The sequence below is a fragment of the Eubalaena glacialis genome, chromosome 2 (assembly GCF_028564815.1).
Source record: "Eubalaena glacialis isolate mEubGla1 chromosome 2, mEubGla1.1.hap2.+ XY, whole genome shotgun sequence".
Taxonomy (NCBI): domain Eukaryota; kingdom Metazoa; phylum Chordata; class Mammalia; order Artiodactyla; family Balaenidae; genus Eubalaena; species Eubalaena glacialis.
In genome coordinates, this window is record NC_083717.1 from 166005772 (window position 1) to 166030362 (window position 24591).

Genomic DNA, 24591 nt, shown 5'->3' on the forward strand with positions numbered 1-24591 from the left:
TTCCCTCCCCTCCAGGGCGCTTTCCCTCCTTGTCTCCCTGCCCCCCACCCCTGCACACGCACCAGCCCGCAGTCCCCTCCCCTCGCCCTCATTACTCAGAGTTGACCCCAAGAGGGAGCTGTGTGGCACTGGCAGTCACCCCGAGGCACTGACAGGCCTCCCCGCCTGCCCACGTTGAGGGTGGTCACCCTCAGCTGCCCGCGCCCCCGCCCCCGCATCCCCCCTTGGAGAAGCCGGGAACAGCTTGACGTGTGCAGCCCGCAGCCCTGTCACAGGCGCCTGGGAGCAGGTGAAAGCAAGTCAAGCAGAATGACAGAGGCAACAGCAGACTCAGGGAGGGGGTTCTGGGAGACTAAAAATACCACCCAGGAGAAGAGGAGGAGAGCTGGAGCTGGGAGCAGCCAGCAGGAAGCGGGGGCCCTGCCGAGAGCCAGGGTTTCATCGCACTCGGCAGGGCTGCCGGCCGGGCGGCTGCTGCGCCCACTATCTCCCTGCACCTCAGTTTCCTCAACTGCAAAATGGGGATTGTGGCTATAGGGCATTGAGGGGACAGGCAAGGGACGCCTCCTGTGGCTGGAGCACACTTCTAGTCTCCTGGAATGTTTCAAGCTTGGAAACTCGGAATCCTACTTGTCTTGCTCAAATGTCACCTCCTCAGAGAAGCCCTCCTGACCAATGCATGTTCACTCATCCCCTCCATCTCTTACCCCTACCCTACTTAATGTCATAGCACTTAGCACTGTCTGACGTTATACTTGGTGTACTTGTTGGTTTTCCATCTCCCCCACATAAGGGTGGAAAACGTCTATTTGGGTGACCGTTATACTTGGAACCTGGCACAGGGCCAGTCACCTAAGCAGCACTTAATAAATGTTTGCTGCATAAATGAATCAATCCATCAGTCGGCTGGTCAGTGAGTTAATCATCTTTGGTTCTTCTTCTTCATTCTCTGTATCCAAGTGCTATTGTGTCTTCCTTCAAAAGCCATCTTAGGCTTTGCATTTCCCTTCTATTCCACATCTTAATCCAGGAGCTCATCAATTAACCCCTGAACTGCTCAAAGAAGCCGCCAGCTGGGGTTCTACCTCTGCGTTGCCCTACCCAATCCATCCTGCATGAGTCTCAGACCAATTAGACAAAAGGAGTGAAGGACGGGAGCCCATGGTCATCCATTCATTCACTGCCATCCAAAGCCCACTGACATATCCACTGACGACCTAGTGCCAGTCCTACCAGGATCACCTCATGCTAATGCTACGTCCAAGTCTTTGTTTTGATTGATCCCGGTCATGGACCAGCCTCTACTCTGCCCATCCACATCTGGTCCATGCTTTAGCCTTGCTAACATGCCACACCTCCAAGAATCTTCCTCTTGCCACACTGAGGAGTAAAGCATCAGCTTTAAAGTCAGACAGACATAGGTTTAAACACTAGCATGTGTTTTTGGACAAGTTACTTCTCTAAGCGTTAGTTTTCTCAGCTGTAAAATGGGCATAGCAACATCTTTATTGCAGAGTTGTTGCGGTGCTAATAAGGGGGTGTGAAACCACAGGGGACAGAGCTAGGGCTACAGGAAGTACTCAATAAATTATTTCCCCTCCTTGCCCAGTTGATTGCTCTTTCCTCTGAACTCTTATTGCATTTGGTAAGTGCACGGTCAGAAGCCTGCTGCTTTCTAATTGTATCATGACTATTAGCATTTTCTCCTCAATTTAATTCCAAGGTCCTTGAGGGCAAAGATGGCACTTCATACCTTATTATGAACCCGTGACATTTAGCACTATGCTAGGCACACAGCATCCAAAGCTCTTTCACATATACTAGCTCAGTTAATTCCTACAGTACCATCTGAGTTTAACCAAGTAATATTATTCCCATTTGGCACTTGATGAAACAGGTTCTGAGAGGGTTCATGATTTGCCCATAGTCACAGAGCCAGTAGAAGGCGGAGGCTCAGGTTTCCAGAATCTGTTACAGAAAACTTTGAAGCTGATGTCCAAAAGAAACCATCCTCCCTCTCTGAGGACTGCTCACCCGACTCCACTCCTCCCCATTCCACCTCCCCATTCACACACTGGTGGGCCATGGCTGCCATGACTGCACCACACAGCCCTGCCCTACTGGCCGCCGTTGATTGGCTGGCTGAGGAGTAGACATGTGACCCAAGCTGGGCCAATCAGGTTCTACCCCCAAGGTACTCTGAATTGGGAAACAGTGACTCTAGTTTGTACAGGTCACTTGGGGGACCCATAAATTCAGGAACTATGGGGCCACATGCACAGAGAAGCAGGAGAGGCGATCCTGCAAGAGAAGAGTAAAGGAAGGAGAAGTAGAGGCCAGAGCTGCCTGGGTTCCTTACTCTTTCCCAATCCTAAATCCCCGCCACCATCTTGTCCTTCCTGAATCTTCAAAAATTGCTCAGATATGGGACAATGGCTCAGCGGCTTTTCAAATACTTCCCACTTTTGCTTAAGCTGTTGAGTTTCCTACAACTAAAAGACTCTCAACTGGGACAGACTCAGTCCCGAGCAGAGAGCTAGTTGCTCTATACCTGTTGTTCTCAAATAGTGGTCAAGGGATCCCTGGAGGTGTCTGAGACCCTTTCAGGGAGTCTCCAGTGTCAAAACTATTTTTGTAATAGTACTAAAATGTTATTTGAAAGTTTTCACTCTCATTCTCTCACAAGTGCACAGTGGATTTTTCTAGAGGCTACACGACACAATGATGTCATCACTCTGTGTGCTCGTGTATTCTTAAATTTAACGTTTTTTCTGTTTTGATTTCTAATATGGGAAGTATCACTAGTTATAACCCACCAGAACAATAGCTTTTGGGGCTCTCAGTAATTTGTAAGTAAAGAATCCCCGAGACCAAAAAAAAATTGAGAACCACTGCTCTACACTCTTGCCATTTAAAGTGAGGTGCTCAGACCAGCAGCACTGGCATCACCTGGGATCTTGTTAACCAAGCGAGATCTCAGTCCCCACCCACCAAACCTACTGCATCAGAATTTGCACTTGAACAAGATCACCAGGTGCTTTGTATGCACATTAAAGTTTGAAAGTACTGGACTACACCACAGTGCATCATAAACACTTACTGATTGATCAACTGATTGATAATACTCACATGGATGACTCACAGGAATTTCATGAACTTTAAAGAGCTTTGATTTGTTGGGCTAAAGTTACCACAGTTACAATTATTCATTGTTGGGTCTCAATTTCTCTCACCCCTCAGGGAATCTCCATTGTCAAGGTTCTGAGAGTTGTTCCCTTTGCTTGCACCCTCCTAATAATATCTAGCCTTTAAGCACTCAAAATTGGTTGTGTATTATTACCCCAATTTTGATGATGAAGAAACTGAGACCCAGCATACTTATTCAATTTGGTCAGGGTCACAGAGGTTACCTAAACCCCCCAAAGTCTAGTAAGTGGTAGAGCTGGGATTTGAACTCACGGTTCAAACAAAGCAGAGACTGTTCTTGTCATTACTACCTTAGCCCCGACTTCCTCAATGAACACACAGAGCACCTGGGAGTCCTGTTAAACTGCAGACTCTAATTCAGCCCACCTAGGGTAGAGTGTGGGGGTCTGTATTTCTAACAAGCTCCCAGGTGACACTGATGCTGCGGCCCAAGGGCCACATACTGAGATGTACAGCCTCAGACTGCCTCTCAGTCCCGACAACAGAAACGGAGTGACTGTCCTCCAGGAGCCAGTGGCAGCTTGAATACACCTTAAAGGGTAGCTTCATTGAGCCTGTGGGTTAAGCAGCTCCATACCTTATTCCAGCACAGGTAGGCTCACCTGCACTTTCCAGGTCCTTCCATGGCTCCCACCATGGATGTCTACAATGTCACTGCACAACGTAGAGCCGTTTGACTGCCCCTCAGCCAGCCTCGGGTGGGCCCAGAGCTAGTCTAGGCCCCATCCAGCCCCCTCACTGTGTTCAGGCCTTTTCTCAGCTCCCATAAATCTGAAATATGACTTTCTGTTCTTTTTCCATCATTCAATCATTCATTCAACAAAATGGTCAGTGGCCACATGCTGGGCACTGGGCGACGTGTGACCCAGTAGAAAAAGCACAGACCTGTGTTCAAGTCCTAGCTTCTTCCTTACTAGGTTGGATGTCCTTGAACAAATTCCTTAACCTCTCTAGGAGTAATAATACCCACGTACGGGAATGAAAGAAGCAGTGCTGTCCAAGAGAAATACAACGGGGGTCACATGTCATTTTAAATTTTCCAGTAGCCACATTTTTAAAAAAGAGTAAAAACAGAAACAGATGCAATTAATTTTAGTAATACATTTTATTTAATCCAGTCTATCCAAAGTATTACCATTTCAATATGTAATCAATATAAAAATATTAATGAAATGTTCACCATTCTTTTCCTACTATATCTTTGAAATATGGTGAATATTTTACACCTACACCACATTTCAGTTTGAATTAGCAACATGTCAAGTGCTTGGTAGCCACCCACATGTGGCCAGTGGCTGCTGTAAAGGACAGTGCAGAAATAGAGAAGGCAGTATAAAGGACCTATTGTCACTATCGATATCGTGTTTATGATATCGCTATCGACCTATCGTGTTTATGATGCACTGTGGTGTAGTCCAGTAACATAGCTCTTATTGTGAAGAGCTCATCACACTGCCTGATGTATAGGAAGTACACAGTAAGTACAAACGGCTGTTGCTGCCGCTTCTGCTGGTGTTCTTACAGAGAAGACACCCAATTCGTATTTGCCGACTACAAGTTCAATGCCTAGATTTCAGTTGGGAGTGGAGAAGATGTAAAGACGACCATTCTCCATCATCTACTCGAGTAAGTTTGGTTTGGGCTGAGACAAGGGTTGAAAGCAGGCCTGGAGGTACACAGCAATTGGAGTTCACAAAAGGCCCAGAAACTCCACATTCTAAAGCCTCCTTTAACGATGGAATAAGATATCCATTATTTTGTAACCCCCAAAGAAGGCATGGGTCCAGGCAAGTTCATCAGGGGCCACTAAGATGATTAGGTGAAAAGGTGATGGGGCACTTTCTAAGGAGAGATATGGCTGACAACACCCAAATCCACTGATCAATTTTACCACCACTGAAAGCAGAACGAGTGGACAGCATACACCTCCAGATGTGAAGCAATAAGAAGCACACATCACACCTAAGAAAGAGTCTAGCCCCACCAAAAAATATTTACACACACGCACAAATATACCAAATCTAATCAAGTCTCTCATCAGACCACCAGTTTTCAGGAGATAAAGAGGATTGAGGGACACATCAAACACCACCAGTCTGCCAGATCTAGAATATGAGAAATTCCACAAGACCAACCACCCAAGTTCTTCAACAAATAAATGGCATGGAGAAAAAAAAATATGTATGTGGTAGGGAGTAGCAAGGAAGAAGTATGTTATAGAATACAAGAGACCTAAGTTTCAAACAAACCAACTATAAAAAGGCATTTTTGAGAAAATCAGGGGGAAAGGATCAGGGACTGGATAGTAGATATTAGAATAGTTATTTTTATTGGGTATGATAATGATACCTGTTAGAGATATACATTGAGGTATGTACAGGTTAAATGAAAAAATGTCTAGGGGCTTGCATTCAAATATTCCACACACACACACAAATCCCACAAACATACAAACCAACCAAAAGTGAGAGTAAAGAAAAGATTAAACAAGAGTGTCAAAACGTTGATCATGGCTGAAGCTGAGTCGTGACTCTATAAGGTGTGCAGCATCAGAGGACCGCCCCGTCCAGACTGAGAAATTCCAGCTCCTGTCCAAGTCGGAGCATCTTAGCTCTGCATGGGCACTGCTAGGCCGCTTGCACCAGTCACCTAGGAACTTGCTTATAATACAGCTCTCCAGGCCGTACCCCAGACTTCCTAAATCAGAACTTCTGGGAGTGGGTCCTGCAGATTTGCATTTCGATAGGCTCTCATGGTGTTTCTGATGTGTACGCAGACACAAGAACCACGGGGATAGAGAGGCTTGCCATAATTATCACTGGACCCAAGCTCAGAGGGCATCCAGGACTAGCCTCTCATCCACAGGAGGGGTAAGCATCCCGCCTAGAGCCTGAAGGAGCCAGACAGGCCTCAGAGAGTTAATTCTCCAGATGGAAAGCAGCACTTCATCCCCGCAGGTCCCGCTTCATCTGGTTTTTGTCAGATACTCCTGCAGACCCCTGAAGGTAATCACAGAAAACCCCTCTGGGCTTGAACGTGAGGACTCTGGAGGACCACCCCGAATGCCAGAGAGCACCACTCAGGCTTGGCTCCCTCCCCTGAAGAGTCACCCTCATATTTTTATTCCTTCCACCATGGAGTTCTCCTCTGCCATTCCCCAGGCTTCTGGCCTTTCCTTGTCACATTCCAGGCCCACAGGCCTCCAAAGCCCCTGCCACACTGGCTTGGGAACCATCAGCTGCAGCCCCCATGCTTTCCCAGTTTGCTCCCACTCTCTGCCTAGTGAAACATACCCCAAAGCAGGTGTCCTGACCCTGTCATTCTGGGGCAGCGCCAGGGACGGGACACTTTCCGCCTTGTTCTATGACTGAGGAATGGGGACAGCAGTCACGTTCTCCTCATCCCCCATCCTCACCCACACCTCAACCTCCACCTTCCCCAGACCCGCACCATCCCCTCGGGGCACCGTCTGCCTCTTCTCTCCCTCTTGCCAGCTCTAAACTCTTGCAGGTTATCACTTGAGAACCAGAACTCTTCTGGAGGTTTCCTCTCTGGGTGTCCTGCAAGGAAGACCATGGATACACCCTCTATCTAGCTGCAGTGGGACTTTGAATCTAGGGACCAGATGTTTGCCAGGCCCCGGCCTCCCTGATCTCTTTCCTCCCTCACGACTTACCCGTCCTCTGGTCCGATTCTTCCGCTTGGGAATATCTTCTTCTAAATCCTCTTCTTCATTTCCTTCTTCTACATTTTCATCATTTTCCAAAACCCTCTGAAATGACAAGAAAATAGAAGCATTGAGAAATAAAATGCAAAGGAGAAAACCATCAGAGGGTAATTTGGAGGGTGTTCTGTTTTGGTGTTGTTTTTTAACACAGTGAAGATGCTGCCATGGCTTGGGAAGCTAGGCCTCCAAAATGCTGGCCAGGAATTGGAGCTCTTGGCGGTACCAACTCTCTCTCCTGGGACCCTTCCAGCCAACTCCTCCTAGAACACCGACCTTTTTCAACTCTTTTTGCCCAAGAAATGTTTTCTAAAAAGAGAATACTCTGGTAGGGGTACCCTTCTATGTGGGCCCAAGATGTCTGGTCAAAACTTACTTTAATGTAATTTTCCTTTTGTTCCTAAAGGGCCACCTCAAATATATGAAAATATGTTTCTCCTTTCCCTGGCATTCTGGAATCCTGCCCTGTTTGATGAAAACAAGTAACTTCCTCTCCATCTGACCAGAATTTGACATGAATGTGTTATTCATAATCTTCCATTGTTATTTTTTTAAGAGTAATGGATTTTCGTTACAGCACATTACTTATAATGGAGCTCAAAGATCATTAATTTAATTCTCTCTCTCCAACAGCCCCGTGAGTCACACTGCAGCAGAGAATCCAATTTCCATTTTACAGGTAAATAAACTGAGGCTGAAAACAGTTTCGACTGCTCAAGATCATATAGCAGAACCCACGACCAAAGCAAGGTCAGGTTCATCAGCTCAGAGTTTCCCATTTCTCTCTCAGCCCTTGTGTCTGAGAATTCCAAGGCATATTGCAGTACTTCCTATAGGACCTGAGCACCTCACTCGCTTTGGCAGAGGGGAGGAAAGGGGAAGTAAGGTACATATCTCTAGGTTTAAGGGAGGGATAAGAGACTGTGGCAGAGGACCCAGCCCCCCAGAGTGGAAGTGGGATAAGGGGAAGGGGAGCCCATGGATTCCATGTCAGGAGCCCTGGGGGCTTCTTTATAAGCTCACTGTGTGACCTTGGGTGAGTCATCATCGCTTCATGCCTCAGTTTCCCCAATTATAAAATAGGAACTCATTCATTCAATCAACAAACATTTGTCTAGGGCTGACTACATGGCAGGTACTGTGCTAGATAAGCCAAAAAATGGCTACAGTCCTGGCCCCAAGTGGACTCTACAGTCTAATGAAGGAAGGACAGATTCAAACAACACACATAACCATATAATTACAACTGCTATGAAAACAGTGACAGGCAAGTTCAAGGTGCTATGAGAGGTTGTTAGAAGGGACCTTTACCTAATCTGAGGTCAGGTAAGGCTTACCTGTGGAAGTGAACTAAGGAAGTTGAGATGTAAAGGATAGACAGACACTAACCTTGGGAACAGGGACCAAAGGGAGGAGAGGAGGGAAAGTATTCTACGCAAAGGGAACAGCATGAGCAAACTCCCTGAAGCAGGGAGGGGAATATGGCTTGTCCAGAGAGCATGAAGAGGCCAGTGTGACCAGAGCTCAGTGGCTCAGGAAGAGACTGGCCTAAGATGAAGCTAGAAAGGTGGGTGGGCACCAAGTTATACAGGACAACAGCATCCACCCATCCTTGTGGTAATAGTGCGACAATCACACAAGCTATGAAAAGACTTAGAAAGCGGGACTTCCCTCGTGGCGCAGTGGTTAAGAATCCGCCTGCCAATGCAGGGGACATGGGTTCGAGCCCTGGTCCAGGAAGATCCCACATGCCACGGAGCAACTAAGCCCGTGCGCCACAACTACTGAGCCTGCGCTCTAGAGCCCACGAGCCACAACTACTGAGCCCGCGTGCCTACAGCCCGTGCTCTACAAAAAGAGAAGCCACTGCAATGAGAAGCCCGCACCCTGCAACAAAGAGTAGCCCCTGCTCACTGCAACTAGAGAAAGCCCGTGCACAACAATGAAGACCCAACACAGACAAAAAATAAAAATTAATAAAATTGAAAAAAAAAAATTCATGCTGCTAAATAATTTTTTAAAAAAGACTTAGAAAGCAGCATGCATGGTACTGACTTCTGGTATCACCATCACTGTTCCAGTGGCCTCCTGGACAATGCCCTTGGCCTGTCCTCAAAGCAGGAAGCCCAGGGGTGAGTTTCCAGTGACCTTCTCCCATTGCCTTCTTGTCAGAGAGTTCCATTCCCATCGCAGGGGTCAGGATATTGCTAATTGCCAAATCCTCCCAAAGAACTCAAAATAGGTCTAGTAAATTCTTCTCTGGCTTCTCTACCAGGTTTATATGGGAAGCCATCAGCTGATAGTACTTAGGCTCTCTGGGCCAACCTTAGCCACCTAACAGAGAAGCAACGGCATCTGCCGGACACGACCTCTGGCCCACAGCTAGGAAACGCTGGCCCGGGTCCACAGCAAGCGTCCTAGCCTTCCTGCGCCTTGGCTTCCTGAACCGTAGAAGGGAACACTAGTGAGACAATGACAAGTCAGATGCTCTGCAGCCTTTGGTGAAAAGATGTAGCATAAATACAAGGTGTCGTTCTTACGACAACTGTTGCTGTTTGTATAGCCATCTTGCAAACTCTCTGGGTGTTGAAGCCATTTAATCATGGTAAGTTCCAAGTGTCTCGAATTTAAAGATCATTGCCTCTGGCATCTCAGCGCAATTCTGATGCCACTCTCATTTTTTATTATGAAGGTAGTTATTACCTGCAATATGGACTCTGGGTTGGAAGGTGAAAGCTGGTGAAGGCAGCTGCACTAGTCCCTAGACGTGCCGCACAGCTTCATCATCCCGGAGAAAACTGACTTCTCCCTCCCTCTTCCGACTGGCTTCCCTGTGTCCCTAGAACCTCTGGTCCGAGCCCCAGGCCTCACATGTGACAGCAGCATTTCCTGTGTTTCTGCATTTCCTGCGACGTGGCCCTGACACCAGAAGCCTCTCTACACAACTCGGGAGAAGCCAGGAGTTCCTAACAAACAAAGCCCATATTCAGGGCTCAGGAAGCAGAGGGAGCATCCTGTACTAGGAATGAAGGGCAGGGGTGTCCCGCTAGAGATGCAGCTCATCCCCCGTGACACACTTGCATTCCCTGTCCAAGGACATTATCTGGAAAATAGACACATTTTAAAACAACTTTGCTCCCTGCTACTCTAACCAGTCTTTACGGTGATGATAATGATCGTTTGTGGTTGTGCTTTTTTAGAAAAGAAGGAATTCCTCTTTTTTTTTTTTTTTGCGTATCAGAGGAATTCCTCTTTAAAGATTCCATTATCTCCAGCTGGAAGAGTGCAAAATTCTCCTATTTCCCTCCTTGCACTGCTGGCCCTGCATCCAGTCTCCTTTCCATGCAGCATCCAGAGGGGTCTTAAGGAAACACAAATTCACTGCCCTGGTTAAAATCCTCCAAATGGCTTCCTTTTTCATGTCCCATGAATCCAAGAGCCTCCTGCAGGTCTGGCCCTGCCCACCTCTCCAAGTGCCTCCCCGGCCCTTCCCTCCCTGGCACCCTGCTCCAGCCACACCAGCCTCTGTCTGTTCTTTCCACACAACGTGCTCAGAACTATCGCGATGCATTCAAGAGCACTGTTCCTCCGCCCAGAAAGCCCTTCCCAGGTTCCTCACTTTGCTGGCTCCTTCTCATCTCACAGGACCGGGGTATAGCCCTTGTCTCCCTTAGGATGCTACCTAGAATCTGTCCCTCCTCTTATACTGAGCCTTCATAGTCTGTTCTTTTCATGGCATTTATCCTGAAATGCAGTTATTTTACTTGTTCGTTTACTTGCTTTCTGTCTGTATGTCATGCTACAAAATAAGTATGAGAAGAGGGGACAGGTCTCTCTTGGTTTCCCTGTCACCCCAGAGCCCAGCACAATGCCTGCTCAGACGAGGCACTCAATAAACTTTGATGGAATGAATGAATGAATGGAAAAATGAACAAAACAGTCCATTTGTTACATGTGCACTTTATTTTAATAATCAAAGCCAATAAAAACATGTAAACTCATCTGGCTTTGGTCCTGGTTTCGGCTTCTAGCACAGCAGGTGGTAGGCCCATGTTTTGCATATAGTAGACATTCTGGTTACATCGGGGATGATGGTGATGATGATGATTCGACAATGACAACCCGTATACTGGCCCAATGCTGCCTGAGAAGGACTCGAACCCACCGCCAGCTCGAAAAGGAAAGGGCTGCCTGTCTCTAGAGCATCAAGGCTTCTGGGCAATAGTTCTGTCCCACCCATTGACTCAGTCAAATTACCCCAACTGAGCAAAAATACTCTTAACAGGCAATACAGATGGGACAGACGGTGACTTCAAAGATCTAAAAGTCCAAAAATGGGGGATAATACATGAATAGCAAAAAAAAAAAAAAAAAAAAAAGATGAAGAAGAAAAAGAAAGTACTAGGTGCCCTAAATGCCAGCGGTAAAAAGAGAACTAGGGGGCGGGGGGTGATCAAGAAAGGCTTCATGGGGAAGGTGGTATCAGGGCTGAGCCTAATAGGTGGGTGGAATTTGTACACGTGGTGATGGAAGAAAAGGCACGCCAGATAAAGGGCACAGCATGACCAGAGGCATGGAGGGAAGGAGGCTGGAGAACAGAGGGAGTAAAGGAATCGTGGGAAATAAGCCTGAAAACTAGGTTAGGAGTGGAGAGAGGAGGCCCAAGAAGATCACACTCATCACCTTAGATTTATTTAGCGAGAAACAAAAGTGTTTTAGCCAAGTTTTTTAAACAAGGGCATGGCACAAGCAGCACTGTGTTTTGGGATGAAAGGTCAGCTATCAAAGTAGGACATGGTGGAGAGGGGACAGACTGGGGACGGGCAACTCACAGGAATCTGTTCACTCGTGCATCCATGCAATAAATATTTATTGTGCACCTACTATGTGCAGGCACTGTTTAGGTCTTGAGATACAAAGGGGTGCAAGCAAGAGAGACAAAGATTCCTGCCCTTGAGGAGTTTACATTCTACTAGAAGAAAACAGAAAATAAACAATAGCATCATAAATCAGTAAATTATGAAGTATGTTAGATGTTGATAAAACCTATGGGGAAAAAGAAGAAGAAAAGGAAAGCAGAGTAAGAGAATCGGGAGTGCTGCGGGGCGGAGAGGGCACAGGATGTGGTATTACATTCAGTGGTCAGGGTAAACTTCACAGAGAAGAAGAGACAGGAGCCAAAACTTGAAGAAGGTGAGGGTGAGAGCCCAGCATATGGGGAGAGGGCCGTGAGGCAGAGGAAGCAGCCAGGGCACAGCCGGAGGTGGAGCGCGCCTGGTGTGTACGTGAGTAGCCGAAGGTCGGTGTGCCTGGAGCTGAGTCAGCCAGGAAGAGAGGAAGCAGCGAGTCAGAGAGAGGTGAGAGGGCCGCGACTTTTTCTCTGGAGAACAGGGGCCAGTGCAGGGTATGAGCACAGGAAAGGCTCCCTCTCAGCCGCGAGCAGGGGACTACTTAGAAAGCAATCGCAACCGTTCAGACAGGAGATGTGAGTGCCTTGGACCAGGGCAGCAGCAGTGGATGTGGTGAGAAGGGGCCACGCTCTGGATTTGTGTTGAGGGCACAGTGGACAAGATTCCTGATGAATGGATATTGGGTGTGAGAGAAAGACAGGGGTCGAAGACAACTCCAAGGTGTGTCAGACATATAAAGGTTTCAGTCAATAAGGATCTTTACTAGGGCTGTAGATCTGACAAGTAGAGGAGGGAACAAATATAAGCCATGTTGTGACGACCAAACGGAAAAGACTGGACCATTCATCTGAACGCAGGAATGGCGGAGAAGGAGGCCACATTCACTGACTCATTCAACGCCTTTATTGAGACCAGACTCTGCCGGGCACATGCAAGGCCCCAAGGGTACAACAGTGAACATGAAGGCACGGTCTCTGACTCGACGGAACCCACACACTGTGGTACTGACGAAGCAAACCAAACATTTTACTGGTAGTCATTTAATTACAATGTTAATAAATTAATATGTAAATATTAGATTGGATATAAAATTAATAAATATGTAATTGTATAATATATGTATAACATAAAATATATAATTTTAATATAAAGTATTAATGTAATACAAATGTAATTTAATTTTAATAATTTCATTATGTTTAATTATTAAAAACTACGATTTCATGTTTGTATTCATTAATATTATTACAAGCTTCTGTGCCAACCATTGGATTCAACAATGGGGACTCAAGACACATAAATAAGACACTGTCAGAGCGCACCATTGTAATCCTGCGTGGTGACCCTGCGTGGTGGCAGCCTTGGCCATGCTGTGCACAGAGGGTGGTGAACACATGGGGACGGGAGCCACCAACCCTGCCTGGGGGATGACTTCTAAACTGGCCTTGAAGGAGAGGTGGGTGGTGCTGGGGAAAGACAAGACAGCCGGTGAACTAGAGCTGAGGAGGGGGTGTGAGGCAGGGGTGCGGTGGGGATCCCTGCGGGGGCTGGCTGCCCCAGACAACCGAGCTTTCCAAGCCTGGGCTGTGGCTGCTGGCTCCCGCGGGGGTGGGGACGCGGTCAGTTTCGCTCACCACTGTGTCCCCAGAACCTCGCACGGTGCCTGGTGCACAGTAGGCTCCAGAACTACATTTTGAGTGGGCTAACAGGGAGACCAAGGCCAGCTTCCCAGTTGTGGTGGGAAGTTGAGACGCAGCCCTGGCCCTTGAGAGGACGACCGGAGCTGGGGCTGGAGTTCCGGAAGCACGACGGTGATGCTTGGGGGCCACCCCCCAACCCGTCCCGCAGGCACACAAATACCTGTATTTCCTGGATGTTTTCCTCCTCCCTGGTGTCCACCTTCTTCTCGATCCCCTCACCACGGAGCAAGGCTTCCAGGGTGGTGCTTTCTGAGGTGAACCCATCTTTCTTCAGAGGCAGCTCCACTTCTGAAAAACAAGGACAGGAAAGCAGTGTCAGGCCACTGGAAACAGGAGAGACAGGAGGGACAGGAAGGGTGGCCCTTGAGGGCATGCGGGAACCGCAGCCCCCGGCAAGGATTCAAGATGCCTGCGATCTCTCCTCCGGGCCGAACAGGAACACTGGAGTTCAGCTTTTCCATCTCCAGTTCACAGTCCCAGAGCCAGAGCCCAGCCCTGCCTGCTGCCTCAGAGACGGCGGAGACAGGGCAGAAGGGGCGCCAGAAGAACACGGGGTCAGACGGCCCGCGTCTCTGTCCTGCTTCTGCCACCCTCCGGCTCTGTGACTTTGGGCGAGGCGCTCAAGGATCCCCGAGCCCTTTTGCACATCTACAAAGTGAGGGTGACAATGCCCAGCACCCCACCAGGCCATTTTGTGGAGCATAAATGTGTTCCTTTACATTCAAGCACTTTGAAAACTCTAAAGCGGTGCACCAATGTCGGCCTCAAGTTTTATTATCCTCTCCCTCTATGCCAACTCTTGTCTGCCAACTCCATGACCTCCCCCTGGCCATGCTGGCTGCCCAGCTCCAGTCTGCTCCATGAAAAGCTATTTCAACCTCAGAGAGGCTGTTCTTATCAACTCACCAGGGAAGTAAAGGCCTCTGAAGCCCAGGGAAGAAAAAGAACGAGAGCAGATGCCTAACAGGCCCCTGATCAGCAGCTGGGAGCTGCAGTGCCCGCACACTTGGGCATTTGTTCTGAAGACATCAGAGTTTGATTGGCTTCGTGGGGCTCGAGATCATGGGGCCACCTGAGCAGTGGCAGCCAGAGCCGGCCCTGCCCATGAGAGAAATCAGAGAGAGAAACTGAACCCCTTTCTCAAGAATTCCCCCAACTCCGAACCCAAAGGAGGGTGGTTGAGCGTCTTTTGGTTTGTTTTTTGGGGGGGGGAGGTTCTGTTTTTTTCATTAAAAACAGAAACCTCAGGTACAGGCGATCATACTCGGATTTACTACAAAATATTCCTCCCACCTCTTCCCGGACCCTGTACTTCATACCCCCTGCGATTAGATGCATAGTCCCTACCCTGTATCAGGTAAGATGGGTGCAAGACCATGAGGGGGTGGTGCCAGAGCAAACGCTCAGGGGAACGAATGGCCCATCTGTATGGAGTTTACAGACGTGTGGATAGGAATTAGGGGACAAGGAATGGGGAAGCACCAGGGCAGTTAACAGTGGGGGGTCAGGAGCCCTGCTATCCCTGGAGGGACAGAGAGAGTGTGTTTGCAAGACCTGGAGAGAGCCATGGAAGGCTCTCGGGCCAGAGAATCTGGGTACACACCCCCAACCTCTCTCTCCTTGCCCTGTCTTCCTGCTCTGCCCTCCCACTGGCCAAGCTCAACCAGAAGCCACAGGGCAAGGGAGCCTCACTGATGCAGCCATTGAGGTCAGCTTCCTGGGGCACAGGGCAGCGTAAAGAAGGGCAAAAGACTGATCTGGGGGGACAAACAGAAATAACCAGCACAATCAACCCGCGTTCCACTGGCCTTTATTCAAATGGAGCTCCACATTCCCCTTCTATCTCCTCCACCAGAGCCAGATGCAGGCTGGCCAGCCCATAAGAAAGGGTGCTCAGGCAGTCCATTAAAACTGAAGAAACTCACACCCATGCATGACCAGCCCCCAGGAGATGATGGTGGGAAGGAGAAACAGTATCTCAAGTCCCTTGAAAGACAAGGTCTTTGGGATTTTCTTACCAAAAAAGGCAAGCAGAGGATCCACCTCCATCAAAAAGTACTACCCCCAAATCAACCACCTCTGAAACTCATTCACCCACTTATTCATTCAACAAATATTTACTGAGCACCTGCTATGTGACGACCACCGTGTTAGAACTAGGTACATAGGAGGTGAACCAAATAGCGACCAACCCGGCCTTTAGATGGTTGACAATCTAAAGAGACAGAATTGGGAGATTGGGATGGACATATATACACTAATATGTATAAAATGGATAACTAATAAGAACCTGCTGTATAAAAACATAAATTAAATAAAATTCAAAAAAAAATAAAGAGACAGACATTAAATGCTAAGTACAAAATAAATATGCAATTACAAAATGTCATAGGTGCTACAGAGAAAAGCAACAGGGTGAAATGTGAAGAAAGAATACAGTGCGGGGGGCGGTGTCTACTTTAGATCGGGGGTCAAGGAAGGGCTGTGTGGTGAAGTTACATCACACAGAAAAATAGCCAACTGTCTGCTTTGGTGAGTGTGCAGCTCCAGAGCCTGCTCCAATGACATATTAGTCCTTCTCCCAAGTCACAAAAGGCTTCCAAGTGTCTAATCTAAAACAATTAAAATATGTTGCCTCATGCCCTGTCCTCAGCCAAAAGAGAACAGCTGTTCACCATCCCTCAGATTTATAATAACCATATATATATATTCATTTATGAAGTTCATATTTTAGTATCCCCCTTAGCCTTCTCGACACTAAATAAATCCTATTTCCAGAATTGCACAGTATTTTAGAGCTGAAAAGACCTTACAAATCATCTGCTTTAATCATCTCATTTTCTTTTTCTTTTTTTTTTTTTTTTTTTTATTTTGTCCGCACCGTGCAGCATGTGGGATCTTAATTCCCCAACCAGGGATCGAACCCTTGTCCCCTGCATTGGGAACATGGAGTCTTAACCACTGGACCACCAGGGAAGTCCTATCATCTCATTTTATAAATGAGTCACCTGAGGCTCAGAAAAGTTAAGTAACGTCACCGAAAGCCACACAGCAGGACAAGAATGCAGCCAAAGGATCTTTCCTAGACACGGTTAAGATCGTGACAAGAGCCCCACTCATTGTATTCTTATTAGTAGTTTGCAGGCTCAGGCTGAGTCCCAACAAGCACTGATATGTTTGTGTACATGCAGAGTGCCTGGCACATAGCAAACATTCAAAATGTGTCAGCTGTTATTGCTATGTATCACTTAATCCCCACCGCCACCCAAGTGGTGAGCACAGATATCATCCCATTTCACAGATGAGGATGCTGCAGCTTAGGGAGGCTTAAACTTGCTCAGTATCAGACACCTGGTAAGGGGCAAAGTCCAGCCTTGACCCCAATCTGCCTCAGAACCCATTCACCTAATCTCTAGGCTGTATGGACTTCACCTTGCCTCGATCTGGTCCCTCCCTGAAAAGTCGTTTCCCAAACCTTTGTGCATGTTCACTGCCCTCCTAGACCACCTCCACAGTTTTCATATTTCAAGATAAAAGGCAGACCTTTGCTGAGGCTGAGGGCAGGTCTGTGTCAAGGTCCTGGGCTCTGTTCTATATGAGCATCCCCATGGGGTGTGCACTCAGCACAACAGCACTGAATTTTCCATCACTGGTAGACTCCCCCATGCTCCTCCCCCTACTGCCCCTTCTTCCTCCCCTGCTAACTATTCCTCCATCCTGCTTTCCCATCGTTCAGTCTACCCTGTTGGTCCCCTGGTCCTGATCCTCTGAGATGGGCACAGGGTCAGAAACATGGGGGAGAAGAGAAGCAATATGGGAAGAGTGAAATGGGCTCTCCTACACTCGAAGAGCTAGAAGGGACCCCCAACAGCATCCAATCACTTAACGAGGAAAGTAGAGCACAGAAAGACAAAGAGACTTTCCCAGGGTCACAGAGAAATTTAGTGGCATTATCCTTGCCTAATTACCAAAATATTTAATTGGCTCATAGAAGTTCTGCTTTCAGAAACGCCTGGAGTCAAACCCTGGCCTTGCCATGCATTAGCCAAGGGACCACGGGCTGGTTACCTAAACCTCTAAGTCTGTTTCCTTATATGTTAAATGGGGATGATCATAGTATCTATTTCATCACGTTGGTGTGAGAATTAAACATGGTAATACGCTGCATAAAGAAACTCTGAAAAGATCCCCACAAAAACTAGTGTGAGAAACAGAGTGGAAAAGGAGGCTTACCAATTTTTGCTTCGCTTTTTTTCTATTCAAAACAAGATTCAAAATTAGATCATATAGTAAATAGCCTGGGATGTTCTCAGTGTCCTATAAATGCTACATGTTATTATTATCAAAGTTTGAATGATTCTGATTTAATGGCACAGCAACGCTGTCCAATAGAAATATAATGCAAGCCATTCATGTAATTTTAAACTTTTTAGTAGCCACATTAATAAAAGTAAAGAGCAACAGGTACAATTAATCTTAATATATATTTTATCTAACCCAACATATCCAAAACATTATCACTTCAATGTGTAATCAATATTTTTATATTATTGCGACATTTTACATTATTTTATTCACATTAAGTCTTTGAAATCTAGTGAGTATTTTACACTTACAGTGCATCTCAATTCAGATTAGCTGCATTTCAAGTGTTCCATGGCCACACGTGGCTGGTGGCTACCGTATTATACACTACAGGCTTACAGAATTAAAAGCAACATTTGCTATGATTTTGCTTCTAAAAAATGGAAGGACGTTAAATATGCTCTTAGTGTTGTCTACTTGATACCCGGCTGAGCACCATTCCAGAACAACATTCTAGCTGATCCCTGGCAAACCCTGGTTTCAAAGCACTATGGGTAAAGCCTGCAAGGTCAGAGTGACAGGCTAACCAGTGCCCTCCCAACAAAGCAGCAGAGGGTACATTCTCTGGCTCCAGACCACAGGAGGTCCCAGAGGGAAGGAAAAATAAGGTAACAGGTCCAAGCTCTTGCACAATGCACGTCCTAGACACGCTCCCTATGGAGCCCTTAGGGATTTCATTGATTCGGTTTTATTCTAATACAGCTCATCTGGATATAAGATTGAATAATTCTTTAAAAGCGTATTCATTTTGACCCTCGCACAAATTTGGGGACCGCATAACCTGACAGGAGCCACCAAACACTTAACATTAAAAGAAAATGGTCTAAAACACACACACATAATTCATCTTTAAATTAGCCTGATTTTATACACATGGATACAAACCCACGGATCGGTACTCTCTCCGGAGCGGCAGCAGCTGTCACCCAAGCCAGCCACCTCCCCGGGCCCCCGTATGCAGCACTGCCTGCACTTCTAATTGGGAACAGAGATACTCCTTGGGTGACTTCCAGCACGATCCATCACACCAGAGACAGCTTCTGTGCAAGCCGAAGCAAATCAGTTTCCAAATAAAAAACCTCTCAGACAAACAAGGATTGAAGCATAGAAAGTCTTGGAAGGAAGGAAGGAAGGAAGGAAGGAAGGAAGGAAGGAAGGAAGGGAGGAAGGAAGGAAGGGAGGGAGGAAAGGAAAGCACAAATAAAAGCAAAGCAAAAAAAAAAAAAAAAAAGAAAGAAAAAATCACCAGTGAAGAGCAATGGCTTCTCCCCAGGGCTGTGGACAGGGCAGCCATCCTCTCGGGTGGAGATCAAAGCCACAGGCTTTTGACACAGGTGCCCCAAGCCTGCCACCCAATGCACCAAATGCAAGGCTTCCACTGGGTTGTTGGAACCACTGAGCTCATTAACAGGATGCAGGCAAGATGAGGCTGAAAGTGCAACATGGGAGCACGGTGAGTAATTAAATCCCAGGTCATTTAAAAATGCAAACGCTTGGATGTCACAGGCTCACGGAGCCTCTGACTCCTCGTGCATTTTTTGCCTCAGGATGGAGGACTGGGAACCTGCAAGTCGTATATGGATTACAATAAAATATGCCATATAAAAAACAGATTAAGACAGTTCTTCTTTGGGGACGTATACAAAGAGAGGAGCTGTCTGTTAGCTGTCGAGTTTGCAAGAGATACCACCTTTGGGGAGGCTGCGCTCTGCCTGCCAACAGACAGACTGCCCCCAGGGAGATGGTGGTGAAACACCCTGACAAGGCACATCCATCCGTCCATCCATCACGGGCGCTCTCTGACGCAGGAGCCTAGAGATAGAGTTACGGTGCAAAGGAGGTAGAAACCCCACAGACAATGGCAGACAATCCTCCTGCTACATCACGAGTGTTCAGATTTCTTTTTCCACCCGACGCTAGTTTTTCTTTAAAAATACAAATGTGCAGTTTTCTCTTCTGGCCACTTATTATTATTAATCTTATCACATTTCCTTGGGTTTATACATCAACTTACACCAAGGAGCAAGAAGCTTAAGAATCATTTTTTTCATTGATGCCCAACAGACTCTCGGGCTCATGGGGAAGGAGAGGGGTATTGTTATCGCTCAGCCTACGGAGGAAGAGATTGGAGGGGACCAAAGCCCTGATTTCCTGAGACGGTGGCAGGCCCAGGAATCCGGCTGCTCATTCCTCAGGGGTGCCGTTTTCTTGGCTGCGTTTGACTCCCTGCTTTGTGATTCATAAAGCTCAAAATAGATGAGGTTCACAATGAGGACCCATCACCCAGGCTGCACCCTGCAGGCCCTTGTTACTGCTTCTTTTAGAAGCCCAAGATATGCACACAACAGGAGGACTGATCATGGCCCCAAGAGCCCTGTGGTCCCCACTCTCTGCTGTGCCTACCCACTCACCCCTAAGCCAACACGCAATGATGGGCCCCTGGAAGCAGCACCCAGAGCTTGGCACCATAGATAAGCATTCCCTCACCCCTGAGACACAGAAAAACACCCACACTATCAAAGGAAGCTCACCACTGGGCTGGTCAGCAGACCAAGTCGATACAACTTAGTGGGAAGGTGAGGGAGTGGAAGGACGGTGGGGATGGACTGAGTGGCGAAATGGTTCAAGGGAATACAGATTGCTGGAAAGTGCAAGAAGCTGTGTGGGGTGAATTCTCAGCTCTTGTACCCTACACTGCACACTTGGCCTTGATCTCCTCATCTGTACAACAAAGCCCACTTCCCGGTGTTTTTACAGGGCCAGATGAGATAATGGGTATACAGCGTCTGCACAGGGAGGGATGCTCAATTCATGCGAGCCCCCCCTTTTCCCCTTCTAAAGTCTCCTTCTCCTTGCACTTCTCAGCAAAACTCCTCACCTTCTGACGCTCTCAGACCATCAGACATGGTGAGACACAGCTCCCTGCAACTGGGCATGGGCCCAGGGGGAATGCAAGCGAGGAAGCCAAGTCTAGAGCAGTTAAGAGGACAGAGGAGGCTGAGGATGGGACTCAGCTCACAGGTCGAGATGCTGCTCCAATTCCAGGGGGGCCCATGGAAGAGGCCTTGCTCTACTCATTCATTTTACAAATAATTATTGAGCACTTACTATGTACCAGGCTCTGTTCTAGGTGCTGAGGACACAACTGTGAACAAGAGACAGAAATTCTTGCCCTCATAGAAGTTATATTCTAGTGGGGGAGAAACAAGACATAAACAAGCAAGACCCATAGTATGGCAGATGGTAATCAATGTTTTGGAGACAAACAGAGCAGAGGAGGGGAAGCTGGAGCATCAGGGGTGATGGGAGGGTGGTTCCACTTTTAGATGTGGCCAGGAAAGCACAAGCCTGAAGGAGCAGGAAGGGGGCCATGCGGCTAATAGGAAAGGACGTCCTAAGCAAAGGAGCCATTGCGCAAAGGCCCTGAAACTGGGGCCTGTCTGCCCAGAGCACAGTGAGCCAGGGAAAGGGTAGGAGCCTAGTTCAGAGAGTTCCGGGGTCTTGAAGGGCTGTGTAGGCCATTGCAAGAATGCTGACTTCTAATTCTGAAGCCATTGGTAGTTTCAAGCAAAGGGTGACATTATGATGCTTATATATTTTTTTTAATTTTATTTTATTATTTTTTTATACATCAGGTTCTTTTTAGTTATCTGTTTTATACATATTAGTGTATATATGTCAAGCCCAATCTCCCAATTCATCCCACCACCACCACTACTCCCCCCGCCCACTTTCCCCCCTTGGTGTCCGTATGTTTGTTCTCTACGTCTGTGTCTCTACTTCTGCCTTGCAAACCGATTCAACTGTACCATTTTTCTAGGTTCCACATATATGCGTTAATATACAATATTTGTTTTTCCCTTTCTGACTTCCTTCACTCTGTATGACAGTCTCTAGGTCCATCCACGTCTCTACAAATGACCCAGTTTTGTACCTTTTTATGGCTGAGTAATATTCCATTGTATATATGTACCACATCTTCTTTATCCATTCGTCAGTCGGTGGGCATTTAGGTTGATGATGGCTATATTTTAACAGGATCACTGTGAAGTCAACTGAAGGAAGGTGAGGGTGGAGTGAGGAGACTAGTTAGGAGTGACTGCAGTAGGTGTGGAGCCCCGCCAACGAGCCGGTGCTTAGGAGAGGGCCCTGTCCTCACGGTGCCTGTGTCCTGGTTGCTAGATACAGCCAGAGGGCAGGCCCCTGGCCCCTGAGCAGGGGGCATCCCCACACAGTGAAGGAGGCTGGGTGCCCAGTGCCAAGGGGCAAAGGTACAGAGCCATACCGGAGCAAGTCCACAGAGGAGCGGTTCTCAGAGAAGAAGGCAGATCAGCCTAGGCCAAGGGCAGGAGAAAAGACCCAGCCAGACAGGCCTGGCCCAGCACCATGGGATGACAGGCGTTAGTAAAACAGAGAGGAAGCCTTCCAAGTTTATCCCTGTGCTCTGGACAATGTATGCGAGAGGACTCAGCTCTGGGACACAAGGGGTGAGCTTGGGCAAGCTGTGGTTCTGGGAAAGGTAGATCCCACAGTCAGACGCCAGGTCTTTTCTCCTCAGTATAGAAGATACTAGACTCGGGCTTTTAAAAGACTCTAAGACAGACTGTGTTCCCATTCTGGCCAGACAGCACACACTCTTCCAGCTGGGCAGTGAGCTGCCTGCAGTGAGCACGTGCTGGGGACAGAACAGGGTCAGCTGAGGCCCCCTCGGCCCACCTAGCAGCGCTGCGTGGAGGTGGCATCAGGGTGCCTCCTCACACTTGCCAAGTCCTCCAGCTCCACCCTCCCACTGGACCCCCAGAACAACCCCGGGAAACAAGCAGAGCAGCTGCCATGATCTGCATTTCAGATGAAGAATCAAGGCCAGAGTGGGTAAGTGACTGCGCCAAATCACACAGCCAGTGGGTGGAGAGGTCTGGACTTGAACCCAGGTCTTGTGATTCCTATTTGAGGCCTTTTCTCCTGCAGAGCACAGCTGTTCGACATAATGAAGGCCCCTATGGGCTAAAACCAAAGAGAGGCAAGATGGCAAAGCTGGGACAGGCCCCACAGGCCAGGCTGGGTGCTAGATGGGGAGGCCAAGTCAGCTGCCGAAGGCTCCTCCTCTCCCACTCAATCTCCCTCACCTGTGCAACGGGCACGATGAGAGCTAAGCCACGTTCTTCAAGCTTGAGACCAGACACCAGGCACTTTTCTTTCCTTCAGCCCTTTCATAAATCTTTGCTGTCCACCTACTATGTGCCACGTCCGGTGCTGGGTGTTGGGGATACAGATGAAGGATTGGGTGGGCCTCTGCACTCAAAATGTGCGCCTTCCAGCAGGGAGAGACACAAGTGAACAGGCCCTGGTGTAACAGGGCGACAGCCTTACAACCTATGCTCTAAACGTGGCTCCCCCAGGTCCAACTGAAAAACCCAGCCATGGAAACTCTGCAGCAGCTGTGCACGCCGCCACCCAGCCGACTCCCAGCTGCCGCCCATTTCCTGGGCCAGCCCAGGCTCCCAGAGCCCTGCGAGACTCGAGCAGTGTCACAGGCCCAGGCCCAGGCCCCCGGACCCAGCACCTTCCCCCAGACTGCCAGGAGGGCACGAAGCAGGGGCCGGAGTGGTCTGCCCACCTCTCTCCAGCTCACGAGGCCAACAAGAGCTGTGAAAAAGCTGCTGCTGCCGGCCTCCAGGATGGATGGCTGCAGCTCTGACACTGCAGGAAAGAGATAAATGACTGGTCATTTCCCCCTGATGCACTCGAAGGCATCCATTCTCCCCGCCGTACCACGCTCAAGGAACCCCCTCGCAGAGACAGATAAGCACTGACATATGGGGTGGGAGCTCAGCGTCCTTCCCCCTCGGAAGGACACAGCCAGACTCCTCTGTGGGCCAGGGGACGGTCACGTTGTCCGTTGGCTCACACCTGGCTGGGGGCTCCACGGGTCCCTTCCCCCACCTCCCCCAGTCTCGCCCACCCCACCCGGCTCATCCCTGTGAGGAGCACACGGGAGACGGGGAGGCGGGGGCAGAGGGAGCCAGCTGACAGGCCCATCAATCTCAGGCTACATGCTTGGCACATCGGCGGCGTTCTGTAAGTTGTTCCCGGGCTGGGAGGGCTGGAGGAGTCGAGGGGACTGTCTCGAGGAGAAGAGAAATCGCGCCGAACATCAGAGAGAAAACGGTGGAAGGAGCCCGGAGATTATTAAAATGTGGGCCATGTACAGAAGCAGTAGGGAACTAATTAAGATGCAGGATTTTCAAAAGCTGGGGAAGTTGGCCACAGCCTGCTCCCATCTGTAGAGTTCTGGCAGTTCAGTGCGGCAGGGACAGCACCCCAGGCAGGCAAAGCAGGCCTCTCCACCGCTGCCCTCACAGGTGGGACTCAGGCCTCTGCCTGGACCGCCCCCTTGGGGGGCACCCCTCCGAGGGCCCCTGGGACTTGCTTGTTGGCCAGCTATGGCACCCTCTGCTTTGGGGCCGTACCCTAGCCTACCATCCCCTGAGGGTCCCTGCCTGACTGTTCATGTTCCCCCAGCATGTGGTAGGGTGGTGATTATCCTGGTCATTCATGCCTAGTCACTGAGTGGCTGCCAAAAAAAAACCAAGAGAAAGAACCAGAACCCTATTCCTGGCTGCCTTCCTTCCCATCACCCCTGGAATTTGGCAAGGGTGGCAAAGAGCCAGGCTGCTCCCCAAGT

General features: G+C 48.5%; 1 protein-coding gene across 1 annotated transcript in view; it reads right to left on the bottom strand.

The window, feature by feature from the left end:
* The window catches only part of DPF3 (double PHD fingers 3), a 258374-nt gene that overhangs the window by 99613 nt on the left and 134170 nt on the right, over window positions 1–24591 (bottom strand). The window contains exons 4-5 of the mRNA XM_061182707.1: window positions 13702–13829; window positions 6884–6979 (exon numbers count right to left, since the gene is read on the bottom strand). Of these exons, the coding sequence (XP_061038690.1) occupies window positions 6884–6979; window positions 13702–13829 (224 nt within the window). The remainder of the gene's footprint in view (window positions 1–6883; window positions 6980–13701; window positions 13830–24591) is intronic.